Source organism: Pollicipes pollicipes, unplaced genomic scaffold (assembly GCF_011947565.3).
Source record: "Pollicipes pollicipes isolate AB1234 unplaced genomic scaffold, Ppol_2.1 Scaffold_3447;HRSCAF=4054_pilon_pilon_pilon, whole genome shotgun sequence".
Classification (NCBI taxonomy): Eukaryota; Metazoa; Arthropoda; class Thecostraca; order Pollicipedomorpha; family Pollicipedidae; genus Pollicipes; species Pollicipes pollicipes.
In genome coordinates this window covers 35,018,568-35,028,638 of record NW_023596297.1, presented here as the reverse complement: position 1 = coordinate 35,028,638, position 10,071 = coordinate 35,018,568, and the positions used below count along the sequence as shown (strand labels likewise).

The window sequence follows — 10,071 nt, the reverse complement described above, 5'->3', positions numbered from 1 at the left end:
TGGAGATACAAAGTGTGCCGTGGACTGACCCGACCGTGGCTGCTGCTCTGCCCCCGGTGTTGATACACCCCCGCCGCTGACTGACCCGACATTGTTTGATGCGGACCCCAGTGGAGATAAGGTGTGCCACCCGAATGACCTGACCCGTGGCTGCCGCTGCCCCCAGTGGAGATAGTACAAGTGTGCACACTGACTGGACCCGGACCGGGCTGACGCTGACCCCGTGGAGAGACAAGTGTGCCACTGAATGACCCGAACGTGGCTGCTGCTGACCCCAGTTGAGATACAAGTGTGGCCGCGTGACTGACCCGACCGGGATGCGCTGACCCCAGTGGAGATACAAGTGTGCCACTGACTGACCCGACCGTGGCTACTGCTGACCCCAGTGGAGATACAAGTGTGCCGCTGACTGACCCGACCGTGGCTGCTGCTGACCCCAGTGGAGATACAAGTGTGCCACTGACTGACCCGACCGTGGCTGCTGCTGACCCCAGTGGAGATACAAGTGGTGCCAGCTTGACTGACCCGACCGTGGCTGCTGCTGACCCCAGTGGAGATACAAGTGTGCCGCTGACTTGACCCGACCGTGGCTGCTGCTGAACCCCAGTGAGATACAAATGTGCCACTGACTGACCCGACCGTCGGCTGCTGCTGACCCCAGTGGAGATACAAGTGTGCCGTTGACTGACCCGACCGTGGCTGCTGCTGACCCCAGTGGAGATACAAGTGTGCCTGCTGACTGACCCGACCGTGGCTGCTGCTGCCCCCAGTGGAGATACAAGTGTGCCGTTGACTGACCCGACCGTGGATGCTGCTGACCCCAGTGGAGATACAAGTGTGCCGCTTGACTGACCCGACCGTGGATGCTGCTGCCCCCAGTGGAGATACAAGTGTGCCCGTTGACTGACCCGACCGTGGATGCTGCTGACCCCAGTGGAGATACAAGTGTGCCACTGACTGACCCGACCGTGGCTGCCGCTGCCCCCAGTGGGAGATACAAGTGTGCCGTTGACTGACCCGACCGTGGATGCTGCTGACCCCAGTGGGGATACACCCCCGCCGCTGACTGACCCGACCGTGGCTGCTGCTGACCCCAGTGGGGATACACGCGTGTCGTTGACTAACCACCCCTATCGGACGCCGTGCTACGACTTGGAACGCTTGCGGTTTACTCCAGTGCTGGCCTCACAGATGCAGCACTGGAGTAGCACAAGGCTCCAATTTTGTTCCTGTGCATCAGAATATCATACGCCGCATATTTGATTTTTTCTAATATACATGCTTTTCTTGTTTGTAGTACTTTTTTGGCCTGACAAGCAGGTCACACCGTATTTGAACCATTCATTTCAGCTGTGCATACACCCAGAGGTCAGCAAAGAAACCAACAACTCCGTTAAAGTCCACATGTGCCAAGCCAAGGTCAAGTCCCGTACATGTCTCTTCTACAATCAGGTAAGCCCACGGCAGCAGGCGGGAGTCCGAAATGCATTACATTTATAACCAATGTAGCCTCGGATCAATAATAGGTTTGAGTTTCTTGCACAGTAGTTATGGTTGGAAGAGTGATTTGGTGTTTTGCTTCGCCGAGCGCCAGGGTGGTTATTGTGCTCCCTTTCTGAGGCATCAGCACCGCAGGTACTGCTGCAGAGACCTTCACACCCCAGATTGTTCTGTAAGCCTGTTACGGGGCCCTCCAAACACTGCGGCAAGATAGTTTAGGTTGACCTGAACTTAAGTTTCTGTAACGTTGTGGACAATTTATTCACAACTTTTAAAGAATGGAAAAAGGAAAAAAGGTGTTGTTCCTGAAAATGGCGTGAACATGTAATCAGTGGCTGGGGAGGTTATAACTTCTTGAACGCGCAACGGCCGGCCAGGCCTGGACTGGCCTTGACCGGGCTGGGCCAGGCTGGACTGGGCTGGACCGGGCTTGACTGGCCTGGATCGGCCTGGACCGGCCTGGGCCGGGCTGGACCGGCCTGGACCGTGCTATAACCGGCCTGGACCGGGCTGGGCTAGGCTGGACCGTACACCTCAAATTGAACATTCTCTTATAGTTCAGGTTAGCGATGACATCATAAAATCGAATAAAAAGATCAAGCAAACTCGGCTTGTTTCCTGCTCGTATGCCTATGCGAGCGTAGGCTGTTGCTTTCCTTTATGAATCTTGGTCCTAGCCGGTAAGATGTTTAGCAGCGCGGCTTTATTTTCGAATGGGCGCCACGTCAGGCCGAAGCTAACGACATCGCCTCTCGCTGACCAGTGCTGCTCATCACCGCCCCGGCTCGACGTCCCCTCCCCCGCTCCCCCCCCCCCCCCCGCCGCCAGGTGGAGTCGCGGCGCACGGACAAGCTGCTGACCGAGATGCCCGTCACGGACATCGAGGACCTGGCGCAGCTCGGCAAGAAGCTCAACTTCTGCCCGTACTACATGGCCCGCTCCATGAAGGAGGCGGCCGACATCATCTTCCTGCCCTACAACTACCTGCTCGACCCGAAGACGCGCAAGGCGAACGGCGTTGAGCTGCAGGTGAGCCGCCCGATGAGCCTGGTGAGCCCCCTCCCCCCTTCCCTCCCCCGGGCGGGCTGGCTGGCCCGGCAGGTCCCCTCCCCTGGCTGTCGGTATGCGGCCGCCAGCGGACTGTGTAAGTCGTGTTAAATGAGTCGGGGCCCCTGCCCACTGCTCATTGTGTGACATTGTGTGGTGAGGCATAGTGTGCGGTGTGCGGTGAGATGCAGTGCGCGGTGTGCGGTGAGACAGCACATAGAGAAAGCAAGGACATCAAGGCCCTATTTCTGGCAAATATTTCCATCTCATGTATGCTTGGTTTTCGGTAACGATGAAATCCAACCAGAAGTTTTGTGAGTATGTTGGATGCCCCAGCTGTTTTTTTTTTTAGAGGCTGATCTTCGTTCGCCCTCAGAACAGCGTCGTCATATTTGACGAGGCGCACAACATCGAGAAAATGTGCGAGGAGTCGGCCTCTCTGCAGCTCAAGTCTACGGACATCGCGCTCTGCGTGGACGAGATCACGCATGTGAGTACGCCTCTGGAGATGACGCCGAGCGGGTGGGTGCTCGTGACCCTAGAGGTCACGTTCGTGGGGCCGTCTCCCCGACAACGGAGATCAACTTCGGTCTTTGGTACCATGACGTCACGTGCCACGTTCGCAGCTGTGGTATGCGACGCAAACATTGATGTGCTTGAATGGTCTGTTCTTTTGTGATGTGGTGCTTCCGAACCGGCGTCCGTGCCTCCCGTATCCTGCTTCTCTGTGCTTCAGTGGCCAAACAGAGGGCAAATACGGCGTGTAGGTCGGCTCTCTCCATGACATTCTGGTCGCTACGAATGTCCCATCTGCCCAATGGATCAGACGTGCCAGCACTGTCAGCTGCCGCTGTGTTGAGGACATCTGTGCGCTGTCGTTCAGTTGCAGTGCCGCAAGTCAGCGCGGCAGAAGAGGGCCTGTACTGACCGCTGGTGCTGACGCCGTTACTGCGCTCCGGCTGCTACATGTCCACATGTGGACATGTGGCAGCCCTCATATGACATGTGGTGTAGCCGTCACATCTCCGCCAGATGTCTCTGTGGAAGGTATTCGCTACATCTCCGCGGGATGTATCCGCAACATCTCCACAGTATGTAACCGCCACATCTCCGCAGGGTGTGACCGTCACGTCTCCGCCGGGTGTCACCCAGACGTCTCCTCGAGATGTGACCCAGACGTCCCCACAGGATGTGACCGCCGCATCTCTGCCTGATGTCTCTGCAGAATGTGACCGCTACATCTCCGCAGGGTGTGACCGTCACGTCTCTGCCGGATGTGACCCAGACGTCTCCTTGGGATGTGACCCAGACGTCTCCACAGAATGTGACCGCTGCATCTCTGCCAGATGTCTCTGCAGGATCTGACCGCCACATCTCTGCCGGAGGTCTCTGCAGGATGTGGCCGCCGCATCTCTGCCTGATGTCTCTGCAGGATGTGACCGCCGCATCTCTGCCAGATGTCTCTGCAGGATGTGACCCCCGCATCTCTGCCAGGTGTCTCTGCAGGATGTGACCGCTGCATCTCCACAGGGCGTGACCCCGACATCACCGCGTCTTTAGCTCGTCGCTGCACCGGGCCGGTGTGCCCCTGACCGCCGCGTGGCCGCAGGTGCTGACCCAGCTGGTGTCGCCGGAGGCGGGGGCTGACCCGGAGTTCGGCTCCGCGGCGGCGGCCGCCGAGCTCAGCGCCGAAAATCTGATGCTGATGAAGGCCATGCTGTTGGAGCTGGAGAAGTCCATCGACGCCATCCCCATACCGAAGTGCGTCTAACGCCGACACCGTCGGCCGAGATCAATTGTGGCATTCCGATCGGATGCACAAGGTTTCTTTGGTGGCGTTATGGTGGGGTTTGAGCATGCTCATGTGTCAAGGGACATATGAGTAAAGTGTGTGGTATAATAACGTGTTACCGCAGCCCCTGTGTTAGACAGTCGGCGAAGATCACTTTGTGTGAAGTTTGGGAGAAACAGCACCTAGTAAGACAGCGTTACAGGTTGTCATCGCCTTCACTATGGGCTTACGTGCGCGCATGGCTTTGCTATCTTCTCCGTTTACTGCACCATCTCACAACGTCCCCTGCACGAATCTTGGACGTTTAATCCGCGTCTGATCACAGCGAAGCGCCGACGCGTCACGTGACGCTGTGTCTGTGGGTGCCGCCAGTCCGAGCGAAGGCGCCGACTTCCCAGGCAGCTTCATGTTCGAGCTGTTGGAGCGGGCCGAGATCACGCACGGCAAGCGCGCCATCATCGTTGAGGAGCTGGAAAAAGTGAGCGGTGACACAGCGACGCCTGCCGGCCTCCCGGGGCGGCTGGAGTCGTCTGGCTGTGCGCAGCGCCTGTGTCTGTTTGTGTGTGTGTGTGGGGGGGGGGGGGGGATTGTGCGTAGGATCGTGTCGGGGGTGCGATTGATTTTAGTGGGCTTAGTAAGTGTGGATGTTGCGAAACCGGGAAAACTTGTAGCCGAATGTATTTGACATTGGTTGGCGATTTTGAGCGTTCCACCGTTCAGCACGCGGTTAAATAATTCATCTAGATTTAAGGAGTGCCTAGGTGTCTGGGCCCCAGGGCCAGCTGGCGCTCAGTTTGACTGCAGTCGCATTCAGTCTTCTCCCGTCCCGATGGCTTCGTTGGCTGGAGCGTCTGCCTTCCGATCCACCCACCCATGGCGGGGCGGGTTCGAGTCGCTTTAGGCGCTCGCCATTTGCCCTTGGCTGGAATGGCGTACGGCCGGTACCGACGGCCGCTCTGAAGGTCACGCGACGTCAGAGGGCAGGTCGGACCGTGCCTGGCATTGCGGTGCGTTGGACTTTTGCCACCGAGTTATGCCGTTGACCTGGGATTTCACGATCGGGCGGTAGGCTCAGGGCTCGCGCAATAAGCACTGTTTGGCGTGGGCTCTGGTCCTGGAAAGCAACCATCCAAAAGCTCCGGGCGGCATCTTGTGAGAGAGTCGTGGTGCGGGCCGCCAGGTGATCTCATACCTGGCGAATACGGCCACCTCGGTCTTCTCCCGGCGCGGCAACGGGCTGCAGAAGTTCGCCGATCTCATCAAGGTCGTCTTCAACCGGGACACGTTCGACGTGGCCCACATGAACCGCGTCAAGAAATGCTACAAGGTCAGAGCCGACCCCTCCCCCCTCCCCCTCGGCGCTGCGGCTGGGGCGGGCCGAACACCGCGGACTGGGATGCACGATCGCACAACGATATGTCATGATCATGCCACGAGTTCGTGGTGACAGGTTAGTCCCACCGTGTAGTGTGCAGATTACGTTTGTTTTTCGTGCAGCGCTTGCTTATCTGTATCCGTGTCGTGATTGGACGATATGCGTAAACTACTGGTTTGGTCATTGTTTTCCCTCGCGGACGCTTGAAGTTCGCTGAGTGACAAATTTACGTGCATGAAATGTTCATGGACGTGGCAGCTTTCGCGACCGGTTCGCCAACTTAGTATCTACAGCATTTGCATGTCCGTATAGGTTAATTTTTCACCACATGTGTGCCTGTCGACTAGGACACGGATGCCGTCTGCAGGCGGACGTGGCATGCATGGCAGCGCCGTTCTGGTGCGGCGGCGAACGGTGCGGCGTCGAGCCGCGTCCTGCTCACGTCCTCTCCCGGCGGCAGGTACACGTCGGGGTGGAGCAGCAGAGGGCCGGCAAGAGGTCGCATTCGGACCCCTGGCAGAAGGCGCAAAAGACGCCCGACTGTCGCGTGCTCTCCTACTGGTGCTTCAGTCCCGGCTTCGGGTCAGTTGGCCGCCTGGGGGTCCGGGCGTGCCCGTCGGGGCTCCCTGCTGGAACAATGACCGTGACCCGTCCTGCCCAGCGCGCAGGTTGGCCTAGGGTCACACACCGGGCGTCAAGTAGACACGGAAACAGCATATGGGCCGCCTCGTCCCGGCATGGTTTGCTTGGAAGCACATCGGGCCGAATTTGACGTCTTCATTGGCTCAGACATTAAAGCCGAGCGTGCACGGCGCCGTAGGAGCGCGGATGTGCTCACTGAACCGATGTGCCTCCGCCGCGTCGCCGCCGGCCGTGAGCGGACTGGGCCGCCACCGCGCTGTGGCCGGTCTACTGTGTCGGGTTCGTTCAGACGAGCGTGACCGATGCCGCGCACCCCACGTCGCCTGCGTCTCGATCTGTACTTGCGCCGACAACGAACGTATCGTAACGCGCCGCGGATGTATCCCGTGTTGTGAGGTCTGATTGCCAGTGTGATCTCCCCTGTCGGTCGTGGCGGTCGCGCCGTCGCAGTGTTCGCTGACCGCCGGTGGCGGTGCGCCGCGTGCCGCGCCCATGACCTCTCCGCGCGTTTGACCCGTAGGATGGCGGACCTGATGGAGCAGGGCGTCAAGTGTGTGCTGCTAACCAGCGGCACGCTGGCGCCGCTCGGCTCCTTCACCTCGGAGCTGCAGGTGTGTTCCGGCTCCCGGCAGCAGATGGGCTGCCGGGGACGGGGCAGGGCTGGGAGGGGAGGGCAAGGGCAGCGAACCTCGGAGGAAACCGGCGACGATCAGAGGAGCCGAGGGGGGATGGGGGCGCAGTGGGAGACCGACGATGGAGCTTGGGGGAAGACCGTGGCAGCGCTTCGGAAGGATTCCCCGATTTGATGGCCTTGTCTCCCGAGGCGCTGTGGCGATCGGTACCTTAGTATGGCGGACCTGATGGGTCGGTGCACACCGCACCATCACCGCAGCTCACCGCACAGAGCATGCCAGCTGGGCAGGCGGTGTGCTGTGCGGTGGGCGCTCTGGGAGCGGCACTTGTGGCATGGTGGTCCTGTCTCCACGCCCGCACGGGTGGAAGCAAGGCGACGGTGGTGCCGTGAGCTGATTGTCTGCAGCACCAGCAGACGCTCGCTGGCTCGCGGGGTATTTCCGACGGTGACCGGCAGCGACCGCGTCAGGCAGTCCTGTGTCGCACCGCCACACTGTGGAACGCCACACTTCCGTCGTAATACTACACGTGTCTGTCGTAACACCACATCACTCCGCCGCACTAGCGCAGTCCCCGACAGCAGCTTCGCAGTCCTCCACCGCTAAACCACTAGTATCCCGATTGCGGTGTTAGACATTCCAGGAATATAATATATCTCTCCGGCAAAACACCTCGCCTCTCCGTTGTTACTTGTTACATCACACTTCCTCCGTGCAACATCACATCTGCCTTAACGGCGCGCCGCCCGTTGTAGTAACACAACCTTGTCACAACACCACACGACACCGTCGTAGCGACGCACCCGCGCGGTGACGCCATACCGTCTAGCGCAGCCCACACTTGTCCACCGTCCTGCGCTCCGCCGTCGTGACGTCGGCCCGGCCTGCCGCGCAGGTACCGTTCCCAGTGAGCCTGGAGAACCCGCACATCATCGGCCCGGACCAGGTGTGGGTGGGCTGCGTGAGCCGCGGCCCGGACGGCACCCAGCTCACCTCCACCTACCAGAACCGCGGCAGCGCGCGCTACCTCGGCTCGCTCGGCCAGACGATCGCCAACCTGAGCCGCATCGTGCCCGACGGCCTGCTGGTCTTCTTCCCGTCGTACTCGATGCTGCGCGCCTGCCACGAGGCCTGGCAGCTGAGCGGCGTCTGGGGCCGCATCGCCGGCAACAAGGTGAGAGCGGCGGCGGTGGGCACACGCGCTGCCCCCGGAGGCTGGCTGCCCCGGAAGGGTGGGCCGGTACGACCTGGACGCGAGACGTGTGGAGGAATGTGGCGAGTAGCTGCAGACGGCTGCCAGCCGTGTGGGATGTATTCTGGTAGTGGCAACGAACAATGCGTCATCCCGGAAACGCGTTAGGTCGCTTGGGTCATCCCTGTGTTTTTCATCGGCCTCGGCCAGCACAGTTATGCTGTGCAATAATGAGCTGCGCAACAATGTGCTGCTGATGGAAATGTTCATCGATGTTTGCTATCAAGACGAGGTCGTGTCGGCGTCGTGTTCTGGCCGATCCACTCATTTTGAGCCATGTGGGGCGCAGTCGGGCCGTTGCCTCAGCACATCCCCCGGTCGGTGCCTTTCCCAGCGTGTCGCTCGTTGGGACCGCCCACTCACCGAGCATTGCCGCGTCGCAGTCGGTGTTCGTGGAGACGGGCGGCAAGGAGGTGTTCGCGCAGAACATGGCCGATTACTACGACCGGATCGTCAGTCCGACGGAGGGCACGCGCGGTGCCTGCTTCATGGCCGTGTGCCGCGGCAAGGTGTCCGAGGGCCTCGACTTCTCGGACAGGTGCGGACTGCCGCCGCCGACGGCCAACGCACGGCCGTGGACGGCGCCGGCCCGCCAGCGTCAGGCGCGCGGGAAGACGGGGAAGTTAGCAGTCGTGGCAGGCGGAGGTGTATGGAAATCGTATAATGAGTGTTATGGGCTTTGGAGCGCTAGGAGCTCGGGTTGCAACCGACTTTAGGACTTCATGAACGACACTCGACTTGCAACGGACTTAAGGACTTGATGAACGACACTGCAAATTTGTGTGTTGGAATCTGGCTTCCGTTGAAAGGTTGGGTCGGAACATGTGTGCGCAAATACGAGCGCTATCATACAAAGGCTTCAGCTGCTGCTTTTGTGTATGTAGCAAGATGAAACCCAGTAACGCCCAGCAATGCATAGGAAGATTCGAAATTGTCTTCTGAGTTGTCGATAGCCGCTGAAGTGCTTTGAATGTTCACATTTTCTCTGCCCACAGGGCGTGCCCGAGATGTTTGGCTGCCCTCGTACTCCTATGGACCCCCCCCCCCCCCCCCCCCTCTTCCCCGCAGGAATGGGCGAGCCGTTATCATCACGGGCCTGCCGTACCCGCCGCTGAAGGACCCGCGCGTCGTCCTCAAGCGCCAGTACCTGGACGAGACGCGCGCCGCGGCCGCCTCGGCCGGCGCCGGCGGCGGCGGCGGCGGCCGGCCACCTGAGCGGCCAGGACTGGTACCGGCTGGAGGCGTCGCGCGCCGTCAACCAGGCGGTGGGCCGCGTCATCCGCCACCGCACCGACTACGGCGCCGTCATTCTGTGCGACTCACGCTTCGGTGACCCCGGCTTCAGCGGCCAGCTCTCGGCCTGGGTGCGGCCCTTCCTGAAGGTGCACAGCGCCTTCGGGCCGGTTGTGCGCGAGCTGACCGGCTTCTTCCGTGCGTGCGAGGCCAAGGTGGGTGCCCGCAGCGCGATGTGTGGGGATACTTGAAGAGCGCCTTCGGGCCGGTTGTGCGCGAGCTGACCGGCTTCTTCCGCGCGTGCGAGGCCAAGGTGGTTGCCTGCAGCGCGATGTGTGGGGTGCTTGGCGAGGGACGGCGTGGGATGAGCAGACTTGGTGGCGTGTAGGGGGGTCAGCCGGCAGAATGCAAGGGGGGGGGGAGAGAGGGAAATTGCACATAATAACCCGGGTGCGTACCGCCCCTTATCAAATTAATGACACGTATGTGATATGTATGTGCGTGTGGCCAAATATTAACAAAAATTCCGGGTGAACGAGTAAAAATCAGATGATTGAGAACACCATATCGTATGGCCAGTACTTGCGCGCTCCTGCGG

General features: G+C 60.2%; 1 protein-coding gene across 1 annotated transcript; it reads left to right on the top strand.

Moving 5' to 3' along the window:
* Window positions 1-1,350: 1,350 nt before the first annotated feature.
* LOC119092492 (regulator of telomere elongation helicase 1 homolog) lies at window positions 1,351-9,724 on the top strand (the record flags this gene model as incomplete). Its single annotated transcript, XM_037215453.1, is given in 12 exon segments — window positions 1,351-1,452; window positions 2,329-2,529; window positions 2,924-3,037; window positions 4,157-4,308; window positions 4,712-4,817; window positions 5,520-5,666; window positions 6,175-6,296; window positions 6,877-6,967; window positions 7,884-8,162; window positions 8,624-8,778; window positions 9,309-9,416; window positions 9,448-9,724. Coding segments are annotated over 12 exon segments (1,800 nt in total).
* Between the last annotated feature and the right edge of the window lie 347 nt (window positions 9,725-10,071).